This window comes from Bolinopsis microptera, chromosome 6 (genome assembly GCF_026151205.1).
Source record: "Bolinopsis microptera isolate Bmic1 chromosome 6, MBARI_Bmic_1.0, whole genome shotgun sequence".
Lineage (NCBI taxonomy): Eukaryota > Metazoa > Ctenophora > Tentaculata > Lobata > Bolinopsidae > Bolinopsis > Bolinopsis microptera.
Window position 1 is genome coordinate 1819701 of NC_087077.1, and position 27332 is coordinate 1847032.

The 27332-nt window shown below is 39.2% G+C and overlaps 3 protein-coding genes across 8 annotated transcripts in view; 2 read left to right on the plus strand and 1 right to left on the minus strand.

Moving 5' to 3' along the window:
- Positions 1-2380, plus strand: part of LOC134817609 (SEC14-like protein 1) — a 53100-nt gene extending 50720 nt beyond the window's left edge. For 4 of the 6 annotated variants that reach the window (XM_063826830.1, XM_063826831.1, XM_063826833.1 and 1 more), the window contains 4 exons: positions 791-922; positions 1079-1243; positions 1440-1640; positions 1787-2380. In XM_063826830.1, the coding sequence (XP_063682900.1) occupies positions 791-922; positions 1079-1243; positions 1440-1640; positions 1787-1915 (627 nt within the window). In that variant the 3' untranslated portion in view covers positions 1916-2380. The remainder of the gene's footprint in view (positions 1-790; positions 923-1078; positions 1244-1439; positions 1641-1786) is intronic. The other 2 variants (XM_063826832.1, XM_063826836.1) reach the window with 1 other exon arrangement.
- Positions 2381-4606: 2226 nt separating this feature from the next.
- On the plus strand, positions 4607-10317 carry LOC134817611 (uncharacterized). Its single transcript, XM_063826837.1, has 8 exons — positions 4607-6696; positions 6848-6946; positions 7201-7371; positions 8350-8544; positions 8701-8816; positions 9058-9229; positions 9382-9564; positions 9705-10317. Exons 1-8 carry the CDS (start codon positions 6579-6581, stop codon positions 10070-10072), a joined length of 1422 nt encoding a protein of 473 aa, XP_063682907.1. The 5' UTR covers positions 4607-6578; the 3' UTR covers positions 10073-10317.
- A 16259-nt stretch (positions 10318-26576) lies between these two features.
- On the minus strand, positions 26577-27332 carry LOC134816887 (uncharacterized protein YxeI-like). The gene has a single exon (XM_063825887.1). It carries the CDS (start codon positions 27330-27332, stop codon positions 26577-26579), a length of 756 nt encoding a protein of 251 aa, XP_063681957.1.

The following is a 27332-nucleotide window of genomic DNA, read 5'->3' on the forward strand; positions in this document are numbered from 1 at the left end:
TGATCCTTTGTAAGATTATATGTCCCAAAAGTCAAATTGACTTGTACTCAAGTATAAAGTCGAACAGTTTACTCCAATAACTACGGTCACTAGCAAGTTCTCTCAAATGAAGAATATCATCATACGACTCAAGCAAGATGAAACGCTTCCAGAGGTCAACCTTCAGGTGGTGTAGGAGACGACATGTGAATTAGGTTATAAGCCTTTAACCTATTTAAAGTTTGACGTACTTTATCGGACGTTATTTTACCAGACATTGTGTGAACGGATATGATTATGAACGGACATTAAAATTAACTCTCGAAGACATTCATTTAATGTATTTAATTTAACTACCTTGTCGGACTTAATTTGAACGGACAATTAATGTTCGTTGAAATAAAGTCCGATAAGGTAACCTTATCTATGAATACCTTAGTCTGTAATAATATGGGGGGGGGGGATTGTGGGCGTTAAAAATATGGACTGTTATAAATATGGTTCTTTGGCCCGAAAAGAACCAAATTTGACCCCCCACAATTTTAACTGCGACTTTCCTTTCGTGAAAAAAATCTCAAATCGAAAATATTGAACAAATTTTTTTCGCAATTATAACCACATTGCCGCTTTCACACCAAATTTAATATTTTTTTCATTAGATATCAGATCCCTATCAGGTGTTAAACTTCTCAATTAAATCAATGTTTATCACAAAATGCGATCGAAACAGCTGCTACTGAACTTATTTCAGTTATCTCTGTTTCTGAGTTACGAAAATTCTAGTAAATTTATGACATACGCCCACTTTCAGTGCAACATTGAGTGCAATGGTCTTGTGCCCCGAGAAGATTACACTAGGTCAACAGAAGAAGTACTGGCAAAGGAAGCTGGCCTACAATCTTTATATAAGAATTGTACTATAAAAAAGGGTGAAATTCACGAGGTAAGAAGACCGATCTGAGAAACATTAGTTTCATACTCGGTAATATTTGTTGGTTCACTCAATGCAATTTATTTTGTTAACTAATTCTTTTATCAAACTGCTTAGTATCTCGATTACTGAAGAACCGAAATTATCACCGGTTATCCCATATTGTAGGTTCAAGTAGAAGCAGATGTTGACGGTGTAATCACCTGGGACTTTGATTGTGTTCTGGGAGAGCTACAGTTTACCGTATCTCAACGTATCTTCGCTCAGCCTCAGTGCAATAGTTCACTTGCTGGACTTGTTGAGATGGCGGGCATCACTTACTCTACAACGCCGGTAAGTGGCATGTTGTGGGACCGGGTATATACCGTATAAGTCCCATTTAATCGTATAATTGTCCGCACTCTAGCTTATTACCGGGTCTTACTAATCATGTTGATATCACATTTACCACGACTTAATTGTGGCACTCGTGCCTGCCCCTCGGGGTTTTGAATGCAACCTTAAGTTTCTGAGTTCTGAACCCAATTAGAATACCTCCCAAATACAGAGTCCGACAGACAGCTACACGGACAATATCGTGGAGGAAAGCACGGTGTGTTCCTATTTAGAGGGAGACAGTGTCCAGGGATCTTTCTATGTTTCAAAACCCGGCACTTATATCTTGTCCTGGGGAAATGTTACTCCTGCTGCAAGCATCTGTTCTAAAAGCACTTTCCTCTATTCTATCGAGGTAAGAATTGTTTTCGCTTTCATTTTATCATTTTTGATAAAAGAAGCCACTTTTGAGAGTAGATTTTACACAATTTCTCCCAAATCCCCATCTTAAAAACAAGAAAGAATTATCCACTAACAATTAACCCCAATTAACCCTTTCAGACGATAGAACCAAAAGACTACGCTGGATCTGTCTCTTCCCTTACCTCCTCCTTCTCCAACCTCTCCTCTGCTGGGAGTAGCTGGAATACCTCCTCCGTTGCCAGCTGGAACAGCATGGTCTCTAGATAGAGTTATACTGGAGATAAATATCATCTCTTAATCTTTGTCTTGGACTCGCGTCAGATCTCAGCCGATCTACTTTCGGATTTTGGATTTGCGCCAAGGATTTTATGATATTATGAAATATTGATATGGGTCCTGATCTTGATGAAATTGATCGGGCCAGTAAGAACTGTTAGTGTGATGTGGGATTAAACTGTAGATTTACAGTAGACAGCATTAAATCTACGGAATGATGATTAAAGCAAGACGTAATCAAGCTATGATTATATAAATGATGAATAACGATTTAAGATGCATGGTCGTTAAGCATATATTTCTGAAATGGAATGCTGTTAGAAAAGCCACATTTTTGTTATTATACGAATTAAGTGGGAAACAAATGATATGTCGCTATTGATATTTCCGAGTAAACCGGTTGAATGGAGGGACTTTATTGAAAGTCTGATCTTCGAATCTTAATGATGGTATTCTCAAATCTTACTATATATAAAGCGAGACGATATATATATATATATCTGTGCCATTTTACTGACACCACGGCATCAACTTTAACGCGACTTTCCGCAAAAACCGTAAAAGATATACAACTGGAACTTTTTTGGCTGGGTCAAATGCTTTAATGGCCTTCAAATCAGCATGAAAAAATAAAAAATTGGCCAAGGAATAATGATTTTAGAGCCTAAAATTTGGACCCCCAAGTGGTGTCAAAAACGCCAATTAAATAGGTAATAATTATTTTAGTATTTTGAGTCTTGACACCGTTTAGGGTTATATTATACGGGTTCCTGCTAGTCCTGGTAATGTAAGAGAATACGCTGATATAATATTCAGCCCTGAGATGAAGGAAAATCTAGATACAACAGGTTTCTTATTAGAGTTTACTCGAATGTCCTGAGTTGCTCTGGAGTATGTAAAAGGAGAATTTGAGAATCACTATAATTTGCAAAATTTACGAAATTTAAGAAAGCATATCATTTTTATTGATTTTTAATTTTTTAGAAGCTTGAGTTTAAAATAATTTCTTGCGGTGTATATACAGTGCAAGATATTGAGACTAATTGGTTAGTTTAAAATTAGTGTACAGTTTTATGAATATGAATAGATTTATCAGCTTATAGTTATATAGATTAATAATCAACATCTGATGTATAATTCGTTAATAAATTTAAACTTTACTTCATATCGACCGTCTCAAAAGAGAGGAATTGCAGTAAAAGTGAACTACATAATGCAACATAAGTGCAAGTTTGCTTTATTCACCTGATAGAGTAAGCTACATCTGTCACACCCCTTAAAAACGAAGATATTTTGTATAAATCGGTTGGTTGACCCACCTTTTTAAATTTAGGTGACAAACGAACATTCCCTACCCACGTACATTCTCTAGGTTTACTAGGGAACCGGACACGAGGGCGGTCCTCCGCTCTTGTGTCTACCGCCCTTGGTCCTATTTTCCGTTTACAATTTTGTGAGAGAACTTTTAAATTTGTTTTATAAGTTATTAGATCTTAATTAGATGTATTTTATCTTAATCATTGCGTTTTATTTGGTTCCTCGTAGATCAGTCACTGAAAAAAAAGGGGAGAAGTTATTCGGTTTAATTAGAAATAGAAAAGTATTCGTCACCCACATGTGGTATCAGCAGTAGAATGTAGGCTGCCCAGATAGAGATCGAAAGGGTTGTTGAGAAATTCCATCAACGATCAATATTGGTTGAGGACTCTTTCCGTTATAAATATATGTACTTTCAAGTTAACAAGCAGACCTACACACTACACATCTTACAGTAGAATTCCCTGCATGTATTGATAATATATGGCATTATTCAATAATCATTTCACTACCTCTTCACCCTATTTTGATGGACACATGATACCACCTACTGGTTATAATTTCTGAAGAAAGCAGCCAGCAAGAATCCTGCTTTTCCCATGTAAATGAGGATAGAATATTTCTTGTAAACGGTTAACTATGCTAAGTCATGATTAGATTGAGGTAGACGGAACTATTGTGGCTTCTCCGTCGCTACAAACACGTACTGCTCATCCGTTTGTTAGCGCATAAAATTGTTATTCGTAGAAATTTATGTTACCAAATACAAGTGCGAGTATGCTTGAAGTTGATGTTGTGCCTGTATTTGTAAAAGCCATGTTCTGTGCTTTGTCAATTAAATCACAAGTTGATTAAAGCTTGAGGGTCAGCGACAACTTTTGATGATCAAAATATATAAGGGTCTAGTTTTCCGTTATAACGAAATTAAATAAAATTGTCTCAACTGTCAACCGTTATGTAAAACCGTTTTGTGTGTTTGTGGTCTGAGGTCGATGCTGTTTCCACGGTGAACCAAATAAGAAGCAATAATAGCAACATGTTTTGGTTCAAACCATGCCAACTTGCAATCATGCTTGTGATATGAGCCCTTAATAAAGGGCTATTATTAGCACCGGGGGTGAAAGTTCCTCATCAGTTCCCTAAACACTGCTCTCTTCACCTCCACTACCACCAGAGTCAGTGTAAGATACACGTGACCGTATAGTTGCAAGGACACCAGTACACAGCTGGCAAGCTAACCGCCGCAATGGCATGCACCCTCCCGCCACTCACAATAGGGAGATTAAGTCACGTGGGTGTTGCGCGCGGTCACGTGCTACGTATGTAATCTTCACGTGACCTTCAGTTCTCACCGACTGTTCAATCATCGGAGGGCGGTGCTAGTATTTGAGGCTCGACTCCGGGGGAAGCTTGTACGTTTCTGTTTGCTTGTTGTATCTGTGACTGAGATGACTGTCTGTTAATGATTTTGTCGCTTTTTGAACTCGGAAACTGGTTGGTTGGTTTCAAGGTTGATTACTACCGAGCCGATTTGTTTTATGTTGGCTTTTGTGGTTGGTAATGGTACGTTTTTTCGTGATCGTATGATTGCACATCGGTCGAACTGCACTGGTCGAAATGTTGACCGAATCGTGCGTCCACCATGTCTTCTGCCATGCTTTTAGTTTGTCTAGATTGTAACGGATACATGGTATTATCATTATCATAGGGCAGTTCTCTGTCAGAACATGGGTCCAATGCAGTAATACTCGCTTTCGACTAATAGTAATATAAAAGTAATATCTTAATTTGATATGATCGAAATCCCGAAATCATTCACCATTTAAGGTATTATTAACGGAATTATCTTCGACTGTCCCCAAAAACAGCAACATGTTCTGTAGCACCAAAATAATCTCCATTTATATTTGGTATCTGTGTAGGTAACTAAGCCAGTGTTTAATTTGTTGCATCATTTAAAAGCAACACAAAGTTATCATCAATAACGATTACTAATGGTCCTACGAATATAATCATTAATGATAATTACTTCGAAAGCCACTAATTACGCTGAATTTGGCACTGATCCTTATCAGTGATTCTAATTCTACGAGATAAGACTATCTGACGCATAATGGATGCACTGCAACTGCCCTTTTACCGTCCATTAAATCAGTATTTCTTTGTTCATGGACGAGAGCTTGTTGTTACGGCTCACGTTTTGATATGGCTAACGATTCGGACGAACAAATTAAAGGCCGTGTTCATGTTAACAGGAACCAATTATTCAGTTACAACCCTTTGTGGCTTTGTATCAATGAACTATAAGCTTATCAGTACAATTTCTTTACATGATGTCAGCATCAATGTTATGATATCCGAAACCTGCTTAATATATAACCTCGTATTATAAGTTTTCCATTTTTGTTTCGTTCCGTGGTGCTACTCATCGGCAACAATGTTCAGTTCAGTAACAACTAAGTCCGATAGTATTATTCCTGCCTTTATAGATATTTACCTGCTTAACATTGTGAAAATCGAAATAAAATAGTATTTCTGTATAGTTCACAGTTCACACATTTTATGATCAAGACCCCGTTATTCCAAGATCTGTTCACCGGATTAACGATCACTAATTTTAGAGACAAAAAGCTCTGAAATTGGTTGATTAAATGGATAAGTCATAAGATGAAAAGCAGTCCTGTACTCAGTACTGTTCCAAATCATATGTTAAATGCTCGAGTTAAATCATAAATGCTCAAGTTATATTTTAATGCTCAAAAACGATTTTCAAGAAATCGTAATTCTCAGTTTGCTGTGGTTAATTATCATTAGGTCGGATAAATTTCTAAAACAGGCTTATACTATACGTTTTCCAAAAGTCTCAACCTTGTGCAAGGATAGTCAACTACAATGTGTAATACTATTTGTATACACATAACTCGCCATCTATTTCTGCCGCATTTTTGACACAGTAATACTATCGCCATAACGGCTTAAAAGTGACAACATCTTTTCGTTTACCTGTTATAAGTTCATTATCGAGTTTAGTTGTTTCGTCGGCAATTTGACATTAACGTTGAAGCAGACATTAACGTTGAATTGACTGCAGACTGCATAATTCTCAGTCAGCTGACATAGTGATTATCTTATCAACACCTTGACGCCTATGTACTTTAGTCCATAGAACAACTTGATAGTTTCACAAAATAACTCTTATCCTTGTATTGAATTTTATTGCGGTTGTTAAGATTGATCAAAAGATGGCAATTCGTTGGAGGATACACAAAAACACAACTTGTGATCGCCGTTTTTGCACAACTGATAATGGTATCAACAGTTAAGGGGATCAGTAGAAATGACTGGAAAGTGTGACGAGAGTGCAACCCCTGCTGCTGGTGGGAGTCTGGAGCAAGGACCCTGCTCATTACAAAATACTCCAATGAAGTTCCCCGGGACCTTCCATCCCTCCCCTTGTGAGTCTGGATAATAACACAGTAGCATTCTTATCTGCTATTTAAACTAAGTAGTCCTATCACTCTCAAAATAAGAAAGTTAAAAATGTTGTATTTCTTAACTGGCTGAGGCGATGAAGTTCAATTAATTAACCGGAACAATTATTTCTAGTTCTAACCCGGAGTCGAGGTACAGCGAATCGAACAATCTCAAAACGTAGGAGGCACGAGAAATCTACTGATAGATACATTCCCAACCGGTCTTCGACAGGTTTGTTAATTTCTATAATTTACTTTAGTTTCACTTGTTCATTGTTGGAGCTCTTGACATTGATCAAGTTTACTTAGTTTAGTTTGAAAATCAGTATTTCTATTTTTACGAATTCAACTTATTAAGCAAATCAAAATATGTCGGCACCATAACAGAGTGCAGTTATCAAGCTTAAATTTTAATAAAAGTCTAGTTTGACAAAATACAACATTTATAGTTTGTAAAATTAACACCTCTTTCTTCCTCCACACCAGACCTCGACATGATTCACCATCTGATGATGTCTAAGAAAAGCAAACCCTCCCTACCTGCCAAGACCCCCTGCAAGAAGTCTGACAAACTGGTTGGACGCTGTCTCTTCTCTGCTGAAAACGCTAAAAGAGCATGCACCCGACTCCTATCCTTCTCTGCTAAACGGAAACTAGGTATTTATACTGTTTTATAGAATTATAATTCTACTAGTTAAACCCGTGCCTACGGCCGGGACTTCACTATTGCAGTTGAAATGCAAAAGTATAAACCCGCCTATTATATTCAAAAACACGCATCACATTGTCGTATGAAAGTATGAACTCTCGTGGGAGAGAGAGAGAGAACGAGAAAGGAGAAAAAGAGAGCCATTTTATGTCACATTTGTGGTATAAAACCATCAATTAAACCACTTACCAACGGCCGATTTTTAAAAAATTGCTTATTGCCTCAGAGTTTTGTCGAAACTATAACAAAAAAAACCAGTTCCGTAACGTTTTCTTGATGTCCCGGCTCGGAAATTACACGCGCACAGACAGACATTCTGAGATTATTACTTAAGATATTATAATAATCCCATATAACCGGACCCACTCACACATATACGGCCAGATTATCACGCCGCTCAAAGCTGCTCCTCGTCTTCGAGGCCCGGATCAAACGTGATCTTAAGCGTGGTATAAGATAGTCTCAAAATTTCATCATGACCACGAGATTTCTCCAAGAAGTCTCTCCAGGCTTCTGAAGAAAGATGCTGCATTTTATTGCTACATATCAGCATAAACTCTCAATTGAATTTTAAAATAGAATTAGTAGTCTAGTGTTAGTATTGAGTTACTGAGCCACTCATTTGATAGGGGTGGGTGATATTTGGGTTATGTCGCACATATCCGTTAGTAATAATCAAACAACGGGTTTGACAGTCACGGTTGTTGCCAAAGTAGACCGTGTTGTTGTCACGTGGTAGCTCTTTACACGGTCACGTGATAGCTCTTTACACAGTCACGTGTAAAGGGTGCTTTGCTTCGTCACGTACCGCACCTGACCCAGCAAAGCACCTTATACACAACATTGTGCCAGTAATTTCGTTCGCATAATTCGGTTTTTGTTTTAAAAAAATCTTTGGTAAATGTAACACTAAATCTTTCCTTCAGATTTCAATATGAGTGAATGTTTCTCGTCTCGAGGAATGAAACCTCAGCTGAAAATGAAAGAAGAGACTGCCCTAAAAATCTTAAACGCCCCCGGAGCAGCCAAGAACTTTTACTACAACCTCCTAGACTGGGGAGTTAACAACATAGTGGTTATAGGGCTCAAGGAGGATGTTTACTACTGGGATGCTGCTAAATGTGAGTTTTACTTTTTACCGCAGACAAATACCTCTAAATCAAAATAGAATTGCCAGCCCTTTCAACTTTTAAACATTTTCATTTGTGTTGACGCATTTTAACGACTTAATCTAGATATCTAAAATGAAAGCATTGTGACGAGTTCCTTTATTTCAGCACAAGCGTACGTGTTACCCCAGGAGGGAGGGAGAGAAGGAGATCTGGTTACCTGTGTCAGGTGGAAACCGGACGCTACAAAACACATTGTCTCCAGCAGATATGGTACTACTAAGGTAACTTTCAGTTGCAGCAGTTTGAGTTAATCAACCACTTTCTTATTCTTTGGCAATCATATCAAAGCAGCGTATTCTTCAAAACCTTCAACTCATGTTGATACAACCAGTTTTAAAACTAACCTAAAAAGACTGAACATGTTGAAACAACGAGTTCTTCATCTCCTAAATACCGTCTATATCTATCTATTTCTTTAAATACCGTCTATATCTATCTATTTCTCTAAAATACTCTCTGCAGTTGTGGGACAGTACAGTTTGCAAGCTGGTCTCTTCCCACGTCTCCCCCACAGTCTACTCTACTAGCTGGCGAGACAACAACCTCGTCTCCCTGGGACGGGGGGACGGTACTGTGCTTCACTGGGATATCAGGACTCCCGAGACTCTGCACCGACCTTTCTCTGCCACTTCTGGTATGTGTGCATTTAGTTTAGCTTCACATCTGGTATGTGTTTATTTGGTTCAGCTTCACTTTGAGAGTACATCCCTATATTCTATACAATTAAGAATCGTAAAATACAATTTTAGACCACGTGAAACATTGTCTTATCTTCTAATTCGGCAGGTATAATATGTGGACTGGATTGGGACAGGGAAGGAGAAAGTCTAGCTGTGGGCTGTAACGACAATAAGGTGCAGATATTCAGGAACACAAGTCTGCGAGACTCTGAGACGCTGACTATGGTGTACCAGAGTGCCGTGAAGGCTATATCTTGGAACCCGCTGCAGAGAGGTGTTCTGGCTACAGGTACCAGATAACAGTTACAATCTAATTTCTTTACAAATCAATCTCCAACAATTGCATGCTCAATTCCGAGCACAAATATTGGCAATTCATTCTGAGATTAGATATTAACATGTTCTTATTAACATGCTCTTTCTCTGCAGGATCTGGGCAGAACGATCAGAGGGTGGTAGTGTGGGACCTTATTTCGGGGAACTACAAGAACTGTATAGACACAAAGTCCCAAGTAACCGGTCTGATCTGGTCACCCAGCTGCAACCAGCTGGTCACATCCCACGGTCACTTTGATCCGAACCTTAGGTTATGGGAGCTGAAAAACAGTGTCAACACGGCTAAACTCACTGGACACACCAACATGATTGTTTCTATTGCCAAGTCACCCATTAATGATCATATTATTTCGCTGTCTGCTGATGAGTCGTTGAGGGTTTGGAACATTTTTGCTAAGAATAATGCTTCGAATAAAAGTAAACTTTCTTCTTCTGTACTATCATTGGACAAAATCAGATAACTTTTTGCATGAGTTTAGTTAGTTTAAACTTTAAAGTGTGTTGAGATTATTTATGGTTGTTAAGTAGTGAGCATATTTGACGATATATTTGTGCTTGAATCAGTATTAGCAAGTTAACAGACAAGTTGTACATACTTTATTTGTTGCTTTGTAAAGTTTAGCCCTCAGTTCATATTCAGATGTGTATTTGTGTATTTGTGAAATTTTACTGTATTTGACTAATTTTTATCATCGATCTAGTTAAATGTCCGTGTTTTTATTCTTGTCCACTTGGGCGTAAATTGGGGTTCCATTTACTTCGGGAATAGCTTCCTCTTTGGTTGATTTCTCCTTCTTCTTCTTTTCTGGACTTCCATCCTTCACGCTTTCCCGTTTGTCCCTTTTCTCCTTATCCTTCTTTTTGTCTTTTTCAAGAGTTCCCTTTTTATCATCATTTTCTTTACCTTTCTCAAGATTTCCGGTTTTTTCATCTTTCTTCTTATCTTTCTTTTTGTCTTTTTCAAGAGTTCCTTTTTTGTCATGCTTCTCCTTATCTTTTTTCTTGTCCTTTTCAATAGTTCCTTTTTTGTCATCTTTTTTTACTTTACCCCCTTCTCCCTCTTTAGTTCCCTTCCTTTTCCTCTCCTTGGTACCTTTTCCATCCTCCTCATCCTCTTTGGTCCTTTTCGATTTTTCTTTGCCGATTTTAAGGTCTAATTTTAGTTCTCCCCTATCTTCATCTTTTTCCTTATCTTTTGCCAATTTTCCCTCCTTTTTCAACTGTTTCTTTGCAGTTTCAAGAGTTTCTTTTCTCTCTTTCTTCTTCTCCTCTAACAACGAAGTCACGGTATCTCTATTCGTGTTGGCCCGGCTTTGTCCTTTCAGAACTAGCTCTTTAACTTCCTTCTCATCCCTCTGTACTGAAGTCTTCCTTCTAAAGAAAGAGGGTAGCTTCTTATCAAGGGTGTCTTGTAGCATTTCCTGGAAATCTGGCGCAAAGTTCGAAGATTTTCCAAGATCTATCTCACTATCCGAATCTGCATCCTTCTCCTCATTTATATTTGCTGTGTTTTTCGCAGGTTTCTCCTCCAAGACGTTTTGCTTTTTGCCACGTTTTTTAGAGCTGGTTAAATCAGGTGGAAGATCAATAATCTCGCGAGGAATTTGCATGGCAACGTGCGTCAGTAGAGAACCCATTTCAACCTCTTCTTCTTCACCTCCACCGATCGCGTTACTAATCACACAAACCTGAAGAAGTGGGATGTAAAGCCATTTCCTATTTCACTTTTACAGTTGTGAATTCACCATGTGATTTAGACTTTAGAATACAATATACACCTCTGTAAAATGTTAACGAATAGTTTCATGATCAGAGTCACCTACCTGCGAATAATCTAGAATAATGATGACTGGATGTAAAGCCGAGTTCAGAAGGAGTGGTAGAATAGTGAGACCATAGTACAGAATAACTGAGCTTATTACTGAGTCTGTCACTCCTCCAGGGTTAACCTGTCATATGTTTATCGTTTATAAATACGTTTATAAATACGTTTATAAATACGTTTATAAATACGCGTACGTTGAAATCATGGAAAATGAAATTTAACATTAACTAGAATGTTAGATGGGCTAAAGTATATTATTGATCTGAATCATTCGTCAAATAAACTCTTCTGACTATCCTTTGTGATAAAACATCTACATTAGAAATAATAACCAAACCTCGTTGAGAAGGAATAAAAGAGGAAGGCAAAGCAGGCGAATAATCCCCACCACCACCAGTACCACATCACTTCTACTTGGAGTCTCTCTCCCCTTCTTTCGAAACAAACAGTTCACCACCAAACACGACAGTTTCACTATCAACATTGGAACCACTGTTTTGCAGAGTTCCAGCAGCATGTGGATCTCACCAAAGTGCTCGATCAGGAACTCCTCGGTAGTTTTGGCGAGGTAGAGAAGAGATGGGTGTATATGGTGAGAATCCAAGTTGAAGTTGAGGAGGTATAATTCTGAGGAGATTACCAGAAATAGTGTCAGAGCCAGTGACCAGAGCAGTGCAGCTTTGTGAGTCACTCTGATGGTTAGCAGGATGGCAATGTAAGCGATGAGGCAGGCGGAGAGCTTGTAGAGTAGTGAGAAGAGGTGGGTTTGTGTTATAAGAAGGGGCTGGAGGGAGGTGGTGTTCAGGGTCAGAGTCAGCGTCGTCACGTGACATGTGTCCAGGTGAGATAGGGTGTAGACAAAACAGATTCCTGTCAGACCTGAGGAAGTGGGGAAATGTTTAATAAAACTTATGACTAAATAATAAATGATGGCAAGGAAATTTCAGCGATACTTATTAGGCCTTTAACTCGTGGGATATTATTTTGTATCAAAACAAAACAGTTATCACAGGTACATGATTAAAATACCTTTTAATTAAATACCTAAAATACATTAAAATCAACGATATGTCAATCGTGCAGTAAAAAGCGTCCAATATTAGAACGAACCTGTAAGAATATCAGCAACCGTTAGAAGAAGATGAAGTATGGAAGAGATCTTGGTGATACTTGACCTGGTCCATGTTATCAAGGTAACCACACTGCCTGCTATCGAGATAAAGCAACATATGGACGTCAATATTATCAGAGCCAGAACCCCTAGTTCATTTGTCGTCTGCTGGCAATCTGGGAGGTTTGTTATTATTCATTTGTCGTCTGCTGGCAATCTGGGAGGTTTGTTATTATTCATTTGTCGTCTGCTGGCAATCTGGGAGGTTTGTTATAATTCATTTGTCGTCTGCTGGCAATCTGGGAGGTTTGTTATAATTCATTTGTCGTCTGCTGGCAATCTGGGAGGTTTGTTATAATTCATTTGTCGTCTGCTGGCAATCTGGGAGGTTTGTTATAATTCATTTGTCGTCTGCTGGCAATCTGGGAGGTTTGTTATAATTCATTTGTCGTCTGCTGGCAATCTGGGAGGTTTGTTATAATTCATTTGTCGTCTGCTGGCAATCTGGGAGGTTTGTTATAATTCATTTGTCGTCTGCTGGCAATCTGGGAGGTTTGTTATAATTCATTTGTCGTCTGCTGGCAATCTGGGAGGTTTGTTATAATTCATTTGTCGTCTGCTGGCAATCTGGGAGGTTTGTTATTATTCATTTGTCGTCTGCTGGCAATCTGGGAGGTTTGTTATAATTCATTTGTCGTCTGCTGGCAATCTGGGAGGTTTGTTATTATTCATTTGTCGTCTGCTGGCAATCTGGGAGGTTTGTTATAATTCATTTGTCGTCTGCTGGCAATCTGGGAGGTTTGTTATTATTCATTTGTCGTCTGCTGGCAATCTGGGAGGTTTGTTATAATTCATTTGTCGTCTGCTGGCAATCTGGGAGGTTTGTTATTATTCATCTGTCGTCTGCTGGCAATCTGGGAGGTTTGTTATAATTCATTTGTCGTCTGCTGGCAATCTGGGAGGTTTGTTATTATTCATTTGTCGTCTGCTGGCAATCTGGGAGGTTTGTTATTATTCATTTGTTGTCTGCTGGCAATCTGGGAGGTTTGTTATTATTCATTTGTTGTCTGCTGGCAATCTGGGAGGTTTGTTATTATTCATTTGTCGTCTGCTGGCAATCTGAGAGGTTTGTTATTATTCATTTGTCGTCTGCTGGCATTCTGGGAGGTTTGTTATTATTCATTTGTTGTCTGCTGGCAATCTGGGAGGTTTGTTATTATTCATTTGTTGTCTGCTGGCAATCTGGGAGGTTTGTTATAATTCATTTGTCGTCTGCTGGCAATCTGAGAGGTTTGTTATTATTCATTTGTCGTCTGCTGGCATTCTGGGAGGTTTGTTATTATTCATTTGTCGTCTGCTGGCAATCTGAGAGGTTTGTTATTATTCATTTGTCGTCTGCTGGCAATCTGAGAGGTTTGTTATTATTCATTTGTCGTCTGCTGGCAATCTGGGAGGTTTGTTATTATTCATTTGTCGTCTGCTGGCAATCTGGGAGGTTTGTTATAATTCATTTGTCGTCTGCTGGCAATCTGGGAGGTTTGTTATTATTCATTTGTCGTCTGCTGGCAATCTGGGAGGTTTGTTATTATTCATTTGTCGTCTGCTGGCAATCTGGGAGGTTTGTTATAATTCATTTGTCGTCTGCTGGCAATCTGGGAGGTTTGTTATAATTCATTTGTCGTCTGCTGGCAATCTGGGAGGTTTGTTATTATTCATTTGTCGTCTGCTGGCAATCTGGGAGGTTTGTTATAATTCATTTGTCGTCTGCTGGCAATCTGGGAGGTTTGTTATTATTCATTTGTCGTCTGCTGGCAATCTGGGAGGTTTGTTATTATTCATTTGTCGTCTGCTGGCAATCTGGGAGGTTTGTTATTATTCATTTGTCGTCTGCTGGCAATCTGGGAGGTTTGTTATAATTCATTTGTCGTCTGCTGGCAATCTGGGAGGTTTGTTATAATTCATTTGTCGTCTGCTGGCAATCTGGGAGGTTTGTTATAATTCATTTGTCGTCTGCTGGCAATCTGGGAGGTTTGTTATAATTCATTTGTCGTCTGCTGGCAATCTGGGAGGTTTGTTATAATTCATTTGTCGTCTGCTGGCAATCTGGGAGGTTTGTTATTATTCATTTGTCGTCTGCTGGCAATCTGGGAGGTTTGTTATAATTCATTTGTCGTCTGCTGGCAATCTGGGAGGTTTGTTATTATTCATTTGTCGTCTGCTGGCAATCTGGGAGGTTTGTTATAATTCATTTGTCGTTTGCTGGCAATCTGGGAGGTTTGTTATTATTCATTTGTCGTCTGCTGGCAATCTGGGAGGTTTGTTATTATTCATTTGTCGTCTGCTGGCAATCTGGGAGGTTTGCTTTAATTCATTTCCTTTTGAGATCGCGCATAAGATCTCTTATGAGATATGGAAGTTACATGAACGCTGAACAGGTACAACGTATGACTATGAGTGCAGCGAAAGGTCGCGTATAGTGCGATCTTGCAAATGCCTAAAATGTGTTTATACTTATAGGCAGCAAGAGTGCGTACAATGTTCCACTTATTATAGTTTTCTGACAATTCCAAAATTACACACAGAAGTTGTACCATGAAGCTTTAATTGCCGTTGGGGAGTGCGTCGTTCGATGATAAGTTCTTTATTTGCAGCCAAGGTTCACCCTCTCTTGTTGCTTTAAGTCGCCGCATTATCAGATCAACGTGCAATTATATTGATAATGATCTTGTTAGATAATGGACTTTGTTAGGTATCTAACTCAAAGGGACACATTTTTAATTTTTTCCATCCTTTTTTTTTAATTGTTACATTATACGTATTATACAAATGAATAATATTGTGTTGATCATAACCAAGGAGAAAAGAAAATCGCGATTATTTAGGCCAAAAATCGCGGTTTCCAGGTTCTTCAAGTGAACAAATTGTTCTTAGGCACGTGGTTCTGGAACAAGTAATCCTATGGCATATTAATATTATCATTATGGTTATCGGACAGAATGAGGTTTAAATCACTTAACATCTTTAATTCTATTGGATAGTGGCAAAATTTTGCAGCTCAGTGGCTTTTAGTGGGCGACCTAGAGGTGGCGGCATGTTGTCAGCATTGTGGCATCCTTTGTATAAGTTTTCCACTATCACTATGTTCGTAGAAATATTTTCTTTACCCTCATGAATTTTTGTCCATATTGTGTTCGCAAAGGTATGTTATAAAGTTATAATATAAATTAATCGTCTTAACAATTGGTCAATGTTCTCATTGTTCCAAATCTCACTTAACAGATTAACTGCTAACTAACCTTATGCCCATCACATACGTATTATGTTATTTCTTCATCTTTGCCTTTGTTCATAAGAGGGCCTCCGGCCTTTATGTATCGTCTTTTGAATGCTTGCAGTTTTCCAAACATCAATTGGGGTGTCTGTCTAGTGGTTAACTTTATGTCCAGTGGTAAACTTATGTCTAGTGGTCTAAGTTTTTATGTCTAAGTTTTAGGGAAGTTGGGAAGTTTTTGGCTAACAATGTTACGTCAGCAGACGAGTGGGTTAAGAAATGCTTGTGAAAGTGGATTCCTGGAAACCAATTTCGGTTCATGCTACCCTGATCATTATGAGCCTAGCATATTTTGTCCGTACCTAGTAGTAGTAGTTAGTACCTACCTCTCGATATACGATTTCGGAAGTTTTTCCTGAAACTACTTTTGTTCATGTTTCATGCTACTCTGATCATTATAGCCGAAAATATTCGACCTTGAGAATATCACAAGGTCCGGTCTCAGCCGTGCTTCCACAATCTCACTGGGAAACTTAAGCTGTCCCTCAATGTCTGACAGCACTATCCAATCTCGAGACCCACTCAGGATCCCAAAACCACAACTCTCCTTCCGGTCATCTGTACCTGTTTTTTTCCTCCCAGCAGGAACAAATTCAATGAACTGTCTTCCAGGCCTTGTTCTTATAAGTGTTTACTCGGCGCTCATAATGGACGATAACCTGTTCGGAGATCTGCTTCAGAACCTTGTCGTGCCGTCATCTATATATTCCTTGACTAAGAGCTACTTTACACCCAGCCAAAATGTGCTTAATGGTACCCATCCTCTCCTCACATAACTTGCACTTCCCATCCTCATCTTCACTCCACTTGGAGACCATAGAGGGGGTTAAGAGAGTGCCGTACACAGCACTCGGCATGAACCCAATAAGTGAGTCACCATACTTAAAAAGTGTATGCCAGCTCATTTCCGTCTTCCACTCACCCCACCTGCTCTGCATCTCCAGAGAACCCACTATAACCTCCCTCTCTCTTTCCCGCTCATCCATCCTCTCCCAAGGTTTTTTCCAGTCACCAAAACCGATGCCATCTCTTCTTTGCGGTTGCACCATCCCTCGCACCGATTCACTGAACAAATCGTTTCTAGCCTCTTCCAGTTCTGTCTCAGGCCTCCAAACTCTACCAAAACCTCTACTTTTAGTTCTTGACCTTTGCCTCCTTCAATACCTCCCACATGGCACCAAAATGCTCCGTGCAACCACGGACGCCTGTTACACCACCTTAATGTATAGAGAGGTCTACATATCCATTCAAGACAAAAAATCCTCTTCGCCAGGATCGGCAAATAGATCTTCCCTTGAATGTCACCCAGGGAAATAGGGCGTCCTGAACTGGGCGAGAAGTCGCCATCGGCCTTTGGGATGTAGACACCCTCGAAATACCTACGGTTGTCTGGATATTCTTCTAACTTATATCCAGTTCTTAACAGGTCCCAGAGATTCTTGGTTAAGTTTACAAACTTAACCCCCACGAACTTAGCGGACTTATTTTCTAGTTACCAGACAGTAGGCTGACTCATGAGTAGCATGTTCTTTTTGTTATTTTACTCAATTCTAAGATCATTAGCTTACACTACCCTATGGAAACAATAAGTTACACTAACACCATCTTGTCTTCGTAGAAATATTTCCTTTACCCTCATGAGCTGTTGTCACAATGTCCCTATTGAGTTCGCTAAGGTTTGTTATAAAGTCATAATATAGATTAACTGATTTAACAATTGATCAATGTTCTCATGGTTCCAAATTTCATGATTCGATGTCACTTAACAAATTAACCCCCAACTAACCTGAGCTGATGCTTAGCACATATTGTTTTATTTCCTCATCTTTACAAGAGGTCAAATTTATATTATGTCTTGTGGTCAAGTTTTATATGTCTAGTGGTCAAGACTCAAGTTTATGTCTAGTGGTCAACTTTATGTCTAGTGGTCAAGTTTTAGGGACGTTTTTGGCTAACAATGTTACGTCAGCAGACGAGTGGATAAAGAAATGCCAGTGAAGTGGATTCCTGAAAACCGATTGTTTTCCATGGTTCATGCTACCCTGATCATTATGAGCCTAACACATTTTTTTCGGTTTACTTTACTGAAGTCCGTACCTAGTAATAGTACCTACCTCTCGATATACGATTTTGGACTCGAGGCTTCCCCCTTGAATGCGATCTCGGAATGCAGGCGGGAGCTCTGTCGTCAGAGGTTCGTATCGAGAATTACTCGGACAGAAAATTTTCTAAGTCGAATCTTTTCAAAGTTTTTCTGGAAACTACTCTTGTTCATTACATGTACATACATGTTTCATGCTACCCTGATCATTATGAGCTTCTGAAGTCCGTACACAAATTCGGAAGGCTGTGGATGTGATTGGTTCCATATACTTAGCACTCAGATTTAAAGGAAAATGCGTAATTGGTTCTTTAATTGGAAAACTGAAATAATTGCGATTTGTCGCGAGGAACTGAGAAAATCACAATTTGTCGCGGCAAACGTCAAAAATTGTGATTTGTCGCGGAGGATGGGAAAAATCGCAATTCATCACGTGCCGTGATTTCCTTTTTTCCTTGATCATAATTCATAACCATATCGATCTTATCTCAAGGCACATATTTATATTAGCACCGGGACAAAAATCTCCCAACTTATTGATGCGACAAAAATTATGCAGAATTGTGCCAAAAGATTCGTAAATTTCGGAAAACTGCTGATACTGATAGTACCAGGGACAAAAGAACATCACGGTAATTTAGGCCAAAATTGCGGCGCTGCGACAAGCCAAAGTAGGTAAAATCGCGGGGAAATCTCAAAAATAATAAATCTGCAAATTATCAGCTCTCAGTGTCCACGAGTTTTAGTGCATATAATTCCCGGAAATAATTATAAATGTATGCGGCGGCCCTTGAAGCATGACCAATTCAATATTACCTTCCAAGCTGAGAGCGTCTGTCTCTAGAGTAAGGATTGATCCAAGAGCAAACAAATGTATAAACATTAGTACAAACACATGGTATATTGAAACATCGACAGTACTGCTTACTGCTGGGCTAGCATTGTCTACAGCAGAGAATTATCTAGAACGTTGCCAGCAGATACGATATGCGCTTTGCTTGCATATAATGGACAATTACAGCTTTTCAAAGCCCTCTCCCCCTATGCCCTAGGCTGACTCAGTCTCCAGTTATATTTGAACGATCCCTCATACGAGCCATGTATTATTTCTGTGGAACCAGTTGCACGATTTAGTCGTGTTCGAACGGCAAATAGAAATGACTTTAAAAATAATTCTTCCTATGAGCACTCAGGAGTTGGTGTTCCCCTCAGTACCTCGACATATTTAATGGATCTGTTGCACCATGTAACGTGATAAAGATCATTAACTGCTCTCCTCGTTAAATTGAAGTCTCGACAATCTTTACAGACTGCTCTGAATTGTAATACTAATAGCATTGTTGTAGCTAATTTTATTTAATAGCTGAGCATGAGACAACCATGACCCTGACAAACCTTGCCATCTGCAGTTGTACTATAAAAAGGCGATTGATCAATAACAAACATATTTATCAGGTGATGAAAATGTCGATTGTTTTAGTCCTGATTGTGGTCTGCCTTGCAGCGCAAGTAACCGAAACAAAACCAGTTGCCCTAACAGATACAACTTCTTCTTCTACTAGCAGTCCACCTATGGAGACTTCTACCTCTTCTACTAGCAGTAGCAGTCCACCAGCTCCTGCAGTATTACTATTCAGTAAAGGTCCACCTATGTAGAGTACAACCAGTTCTACTAGCAGTCCAACTATAAAAGCATAAGCACCCAAAATGCACCCAAAAGCATCCAAAAATCATCCAAAAATCATCCAAAAAAGTACCCATCAAGCGAGGATCTGACTTTTTTGGATAAATACAGATAAAAATGACTATTTTTGTAGATGACTAGTAAGTTTGGTGTGATAACTTTGCATGCATATGCATTATGCAATATGCATGAACCTTTAGTCACTAGTGTTTTATAGTATTGGATTTTATCTTCATTACAGACTCAAAAGAACGAAATTATGTTATATATGCTTTGTCTGTATGATCATGTTATAAGAAACATATTTCAACTTGAAGGACTATTATTTTTGGGAAAAAAAAATGTTAAGACCGGAGATTGCTGCAATCCATTGAGGAGCACTACCACAAATTCAAAATGAATGGAAAAAGCGGGCGACCGATTTCATTCTTGGTATCATTTTGCATTTGAGAATGATAATTCAAATTTATATTATAATTAAAACAATAGATGTGGATACTGGCGGGGAGGTGATAATTGTTTGTTTACATTAATAGTGAGCACATGTTAAGCAGGCTGAGGAGGTGATAATTGTTTGTTTACATTTTAGGTCGAGCACATGTTAAGCAGGCTGAGGAGGTGATACATATTTTGTATTATAGAAGGTTTGTAACACTTGTAACGCCTTCTTGTTACCCCCCTTTGAGGACCCCGAATTATTTTCTGAACGAAAGCTCAAAAATAACCGAGAAATCGACCTTCTTATTAACTCATTTTGATGACTGTTTCTGACCTAAAATTGCACGAAAAATCGATTTAGCTAGGTTTCAGAACCTATAAACACTTCCTTATCCCTCAAAATTGATGTTTTATAGTTAATACGACCAACAAGCAACATATATTTTGATCCTTCGGTTCTACTCATGACCTAGACAGTTAAGCTGAACCCGACAGATTGAGGCAATCCTCACCTTAACTGATCAAACTGGTACTAACACAATTTTCAGATATAAATGTTCTTTGCGATACGTTTATTGCAGCTTTGCAACTTGAGTGAAGACCAGAGTACGAAAACACACAGCAGGTAAGCAACTCACTTTTGGTGACTGTTCCTCACGAACATTCTGATCCTGTAACATATGAACAGGGAGATCGTCTCCTTAACAAATCGAACAGGTACTATCACAATTTCCAGAGCACAGCATGATAACAAAGTCAAAAGAAACACAATGAAGGTAGGTTACCAACACCACAATATAACAATCATACTGACAACTGAATTAAATGTATTCTGACGACGGGCAGCCTTGATGTGCTCCGTGGTCCTCAACGAGCGACACCACTTGTAATAGAGGTGTTATGTCATGTGACACCGATCCGTCCAATCACAAACAGGAAAAGTGAGCAGATCGATATCGTGTGTTTACTTTCCTTATCTTTATTTGACCCTCTGTTCACATTGTTATCTCTACCACATCTTGACTCGGCAAGGTCCGCGTGCAATATCTGCACCGCGGTAAACACGCCATGATTACGTCATGAACTTGAAATAGTGTGATTGTTGTACACTTATATAACCGTGCCCATCGCCCACGTACATTACAAACTGTTGGGGGGGTGGGGGCGGGGGATGGGGTTTAAGATAAACAACCGATCTTGATAGTGTGTTGGTCGCTCCTCCAACTGACTGTGATGCTTATCGTCCAGTCAGGAACAGAATAATAACATAATTTTTTAGTTACCTATAGTATGTCTCGGCTGAACTGCGGAGATAAGTACAGTTTGCTGTAATATGTACAGTTTGCTGTAATATGTGGTCGCGATTATCAACTCAGTGGAATTCCAAATGATGAACTGTGCTTTAAGTTTACACCAACTGGAACCAAAGGAATATACCCATGAGTGCTCCCTAACTTAACTTGGACGGTAAGTGTTTGACAATAAAAACTAGGACACGAATTCTCTGACAAGAAATGTTAGCAGGTTTAAATAAAATATACCTGCAATTAGCAGGTTTAAATAAAATATACCTGCAATTAGCAGGTTTAAATAAAATATACCTGCAATTAGCAGGTTTAAATAAAATATACCTCCAACTGACTGTGGTGCTTATCGTCCAGTCAGGAACAGAATAATAACATAGGGAGAGGAGGAGGAGGACTGAACAGGAAAAAACGACACGAATGTGTACGGTACCAGCTAAAATATCTACCAGTTACATTCAGTACAAGTATATTTCGAATAGCAATTTTAATAGCGTACAGCAAAGTTCTAACCCATGATCCGAAATAAAATGCAGCTGGTAAACGAACTAAAGAGGGGTTCACTGAACCATTTCAACAGCGCACCTATTACCCGTTATCGATTTTATCAATACTTGAACTTCCGTGTTATCTCATCTAAAATAAACACCCCGCACACAAAATGAATTCCATTGACTTGAGGGCAAGTGCAGCATTTTAAAGTTACACAAACTCTTATTACAATTGTGAGAAGGACTCCAAGTTTACATATTTAAAACGGCAATGACTAATTACAAAGCACAAATTGAAATTTTTAGTGTCTAACCTGGCAAAAATGAACTGCACCATGTTGAACTAGTACTTCAACTCTGTCAGGTATAACCATGCTTGTCCTCCTGTATACTGCCTCCTCCTGGAACATACAGTTCTTGTCAGTGAAGTCGTGTCCTAGATTCCGTTTCCAAACACTTACTGTCTAAAGGTCTAAGTTAAGCAAAGGAGCACTCATGGATATATGCATTATTCCTTTGCTTCCAGTTGGTGTAAACTTAAAGCACAGTTCATCATTTGGAATCTCACTCAGTTCATAATCGCGACCTCATATTAGAGTAAATGTTTTTAATAATACTAATCTCCGCAATTGAACAATGAAACCGAAACATGCTATAACTAAAGAATGTTAATGTTCCGTTCATGACTGGACGGTTAGCATCACAGTCAGTTGGAGGAGCGACCAACACACTATCAAGATCGGTTGTTTATCTTAAACCCCATCCCCCGCCCCCACCCCCCCCCCCCCCCCCCCCCCCCCAACAGTTTGTAATGTACGTGGGCGATGGGCACGGTTATATAAGTGTACAACAATCACACTATTTCAAGTTCATGACGTAATCATGGCGTGTTTACCGCGGTGCAGATATTGCAGGCGGACCTTGCCGAGTCAAGATGTGGTAGAGATAACAATGTGAACAGAGGGTCAAATAAAGATAAGGAAAGTAAACACACGATATCGATCTGCTCACTTTTCCTGTTTGTGATTGGACGGATCGGTGTCACATGACATAACACCTCTATTACAAGTGGTGTCGCTCGTTGAGGACCACGGAGCACATCAAGGCTGCCCGTCGTCAGAATACATTTAATTCAGTTGTCAGTATGATTGTTATATTGTGGTGTTGGTAACCTACCTTCATTGTGTTTCTTTTGACTTTGTTATCATGCTGTGCTCTGGAAATTGTGATAGTACCTGTTCGATTTGTTAAGGAGACGATCTCCCTGTTCATATGTTACAGGATCAGAATGTTCGTGAGGAACAGTCACCAAAAGTGAGTTGCTTACCTGCTGTGTGTTTTCGTACTCTGGTCTTCACTCAAGTTGCAAAGCTGCAATAAACGTATCGCAAAGAACATTTATATCTGAAAATTGTGTTAGTACCAGTTTGATCAGTTAAGGTGAGGATTGCCTCAATCTGTCGGGTTCAGCTTAACTGTCTAGGTCATGAGTAGAACCGAAGGATCAAAATATATGTTGCTTGTTGGTCGTATTAACTATAAAACATCAATTTTGAGGGATAAGGAAGTGTTTATAGGTTCTGAAACCTAGCTAAATCGATTTTTCGTGCAATTTTAGGTCAGAAACAGTCATCAAAATGAGTTAATAAGAAGGTCGATTTCTCGGTTATTTTTGAGCTTTCGTTCAGAAAATAATTCGGGGTCCTCAAAGGGGGGTAACAAGAAGGCCATCGATGGTAAATACGTCAAAAAATCGCCTGTAAATACGCCGTATTCAAAAATTCTAAGAAATACGTGAAATACGGCAAAATTTGGCGCTTAAATTCTTTGATGGTAAAATTTTTCAAAATACGCGCGTATCTCTATGGAAATACGTGATTACAGATTAGTGATATTTGCGCGTGCGTCGCTGGCTCAGTGGTATATAGCAATACTGACAGTCGTTTTGAAGATTTTACGGTGCTCGAATGAAAACGCTGCAGCGACTTGCTATTCTTATGCTGAACCAACCAATCAGTCAGTCTGCTGCAAAGCAGAGCTTCTAAGGGTATAAAGCAGTTATGCCTCCCTCGAGGAATAGACTTTCAACCGAGACCCAGTTCCAGTGCATTTTTATCTATTACAATATTCGCAGACTAAGATCACAAGTCTCTCTTGCTTGAATTTTGAAACCGGTTACCGGATTAACACGGACTTCCCAGTGGCATAAATTTAAAAAGTGACTAGGAATCCAGCCTGGAAAGAAAAAACGGCTATAATAAATTTGTAAAACGGCTATAATAATTTTTTCGGCCGGAAGACGATTTCATTTCACCTTGCTAGTTATATTACAGAGGTATTTTTAGTTATTCATTAGTTATTCATAATTGCCAAAAGTATGGGAAAAAATGATCCTATCCAAGTCTCGAACTCGCTATCTGATGATATGGAGCTAGCGTATTAACCGATTAGGCCACGATTCCATACACTGTAATGTAATATTTATATATGTATCTTCGCGCGTTACTGCAACTTAATTTGAAATACGTAATTTATCATCGGGAAATACGTATGCGTAGTATCTACGCGTAGTCTCCCCAAAACGCATTTACCATCCTTGAAGAAGGCGTTACAAGTGTTACAAACCTTCTATAATACAAAATATGTATCACCTCCTCAGCCTGCTTAACATGTGCTCGACCTAAAATGTAAACAAACAATTATCACCTCCTCAGCCTGCTTAACATGTGCTCACTATTAATGTAAACAAACAATTATCACCTCCCCGCCAGTATCCACATCTATAGCTGTTGCAATTAATATGTTGATATTAAAAATTAGACTGAATGCTTTCAACAGTGCTTATATTTACTCTTCGTCGGGTCTCTTGCACCCCTGGACGTCAAGGAAGAAGAACCCATGATGGTGGTGGTGATCATCTCCATCCTTCTGTTCCTCGTCATCATGATGATGGTGATCTCCGTATCTCACCAGGTAAGGTGCCCGGTCCTTACAACTCAGTCTCCCTGTCTTCACTGTTCCCAGGACCACATGAGTGTAGTGGTGATGATGGTCCAGGGTTGCTTTCCACTCCTCAATTTCCTCGTCACGCAGAGTCCTTAGTGAGACATCAAAGTCAGTGTCCACAAGTTCAGGGTGTTCGTCTCCTTTCACAATCTTCTTCAGGTTGATCTTACATTTGCAGAAAGGTTTATCGGCGGCAACTACGAACTTAAAACTGTAGTCCTGCCATTTACGGACCTCTTGCTTTTCTTTCACGTAAATGGCTAGCTCGTCATCGTCATGGTGAGGACAATCTTCATCACAAGCGGTGGCAAGTGCCACCAGAGTTAACACTAATAGACACCTCATTGCGAATGCTGAGCTTTAAGGGCTGAGAAGGAAAGATGTGTAACTACTGTAAGACACTCTTCAGAACAATTCACCGTCGAATGAGTTGAGTACGTTGCAGCGCTCTTTTTATCTTTTTTCGTTCCTTTGGTAAGCCATTTTAATCAAGTTAACCAACTTGAAATTGCAATTTAATCAAGTCTGTCAAGATGGTTAACTTAATTTTCTAACACGCCTGGTACCCCATCATTTGTAGGCCCGTGGCCCAACTACAAAGAAATATTTAGCCTCCATATGTTCACAATCTTTTGTTCAATTTATGATGGTAGTGAACAGTGTCTCAGCTTTTTATTTTCACAAAGCAATGGAAATTGAGAAATAAGATTTGCAAACGTGAAAAATCACACATTTAACTTTTCTAAATGAAACTTCTTTCTGTAAAAGGGCAAAGCAGAGTACACCATGCGTACTGGAGTATTAAGATTTTTACAAGAACACAAACTGATTATATTTTCTTTCGTTATCATACTACGTGGAATAGCTCCAAGAATTTCGAGTGAAATAACTGTGGACTCGGGTATAGTGTTTGAGTTGCGTCAATGCCGCCCAGTAAGGTTTATGAACTATTTCTGTCAGACCAGTCAGAATAGTTTTATGCGAATATTAGTCTAACCCGGCCTTCGGCCGGGATTTAATTGCCGCAGTTAAAAAGGGTAGGAGTATTTACCCACTGAGTCAAAACCCGCATTACGGCATTAGGTGAGCAATTCTATTCGGAGTGCCCTCACGTATACAATAGTATCTTAAACAATAGTATCTTAAACAATAATCAATAGAAATTAACCCTTATTTACTCCGCACCACACCCGCATATTTGAAAACATGCATAACATTGTCGTATGAAAGTATGACCTCTCTCTACAGTCCAAACAGACCACTATGAGCGCTCCTCCCCTAATAAGTTTAAAGTATTCATGACAGTGTAATTATGATATATGTACCAACGCTAGACTCTGCAAGTAAGATCAAAATAAAGTTGTTCAATAAAATTCAATAATTAATTTAATTTAAAATCATTGGATTTAAAACGACAAATTGATTCCGCTGAAATCAGCAGTCAGTACTCTAAAAAATTAAAAAATGCTGACATGCTTCCTCGATGAAAAATGGTTTTAGAAAATTAACTAGTTCAAAATCAAGATTAAATCAAATTTGAGATCAAGATAAGAGTGTGATAAAGTGTTAAAGTATTTAACATCCTTTTTAGAGAAAGTGAGATATAAAACTATAATATTCTAGAGCTAGAGAATCTCTAAACTCTCCCAAATGTTTTAAACGACTGATTATTGTTTACAGCTCGGAATGTCTATCAAGTAAAACAGTGTCAAAATCCTTCAACTCTCCTGAAATGTCCTTGAACCCATCCTCAAACCTCCCCTCCATCTTCACAGCAGATTTCACACCAGAAATATCATCCAAACACAGTTTATTCACCGACAAGTCCGTGTAAGACCTGTAGTAGACACATCTCCGTTCCAAATCTTTAACCAGAGTCCACCAGGTGAAGATTGCTAGGTCCAGTGGGCCAGTCTCCACAACTCCGTAGGGAATATCAGCCGCGGCCATATGATGGAAAACTTGGACTATAGCCTCGTTAGTAGTGGCAGGTTTTGGAGCCAGGGCGAGAAGAGTAGCAGCCTTAACAAAGCGCGAAGGTGACGTGTAATCCCCAGGTAGCCCCAACATTCCAGATCCGGACCATTGTGGGCCATACGAGTAGTCTTCTCCCTGGGAAGAGTATTTTAACCCTTCTCTTCCTTTGTCATTCCTCTGGAAGTGAGGATAGTTCCTGAGATTGCTCATGTGCCAGGAGAAGGTTGGAGAGTTTGTCAGTACCCCGACTGTATTGTCATACCACTTCACTCCCTCTCCTTTAACATGTTCCAGCACTAATCCTGCCCCAGTTTTGTCGTTTATGTTGAAGTGTATTGGCAACACTGCCCCAAACTCGTCTCCAGCCCACACAGCTGGAAACTTGTCACTCTCCAGATCATCCTTGATTTGTTTTACCGTTTCGTAGGTAGCCAGGATGTATGCAGGGATCAT

Bases quoted from the DNA above. Each gene is read 5' to 3' on its own strand.
- LOC134817611 (XM_063826837.1), top strand. From the start codon at position 6,579: ATGACTGGAAAGTGTGACGAGAGTGCAACCCCTGCTGCTGGTGGGAGT. The intron at 6,697-6,847 runs GTGAGTCTGGAT...AATTATTTCTAG, and splicing joins GACCTTCCATCCCTCCCCTT to TTCTAACCCGGAGTCGAGGT. The intron at 8,545-8,700 runs GTGAGTTTTACT...CCTTTATTTCAG, and splicing joins CTACTGGGATGCTGCTAAAT to CACAAGCGTACGTGTTACCC.
- LOC134816887 (XM_063825887.1), bottom strand. From the start codon at position 27,332: ATGATCCCTGCATACATCCTGGCTACCTACGAAACGGTAAAACAAATC.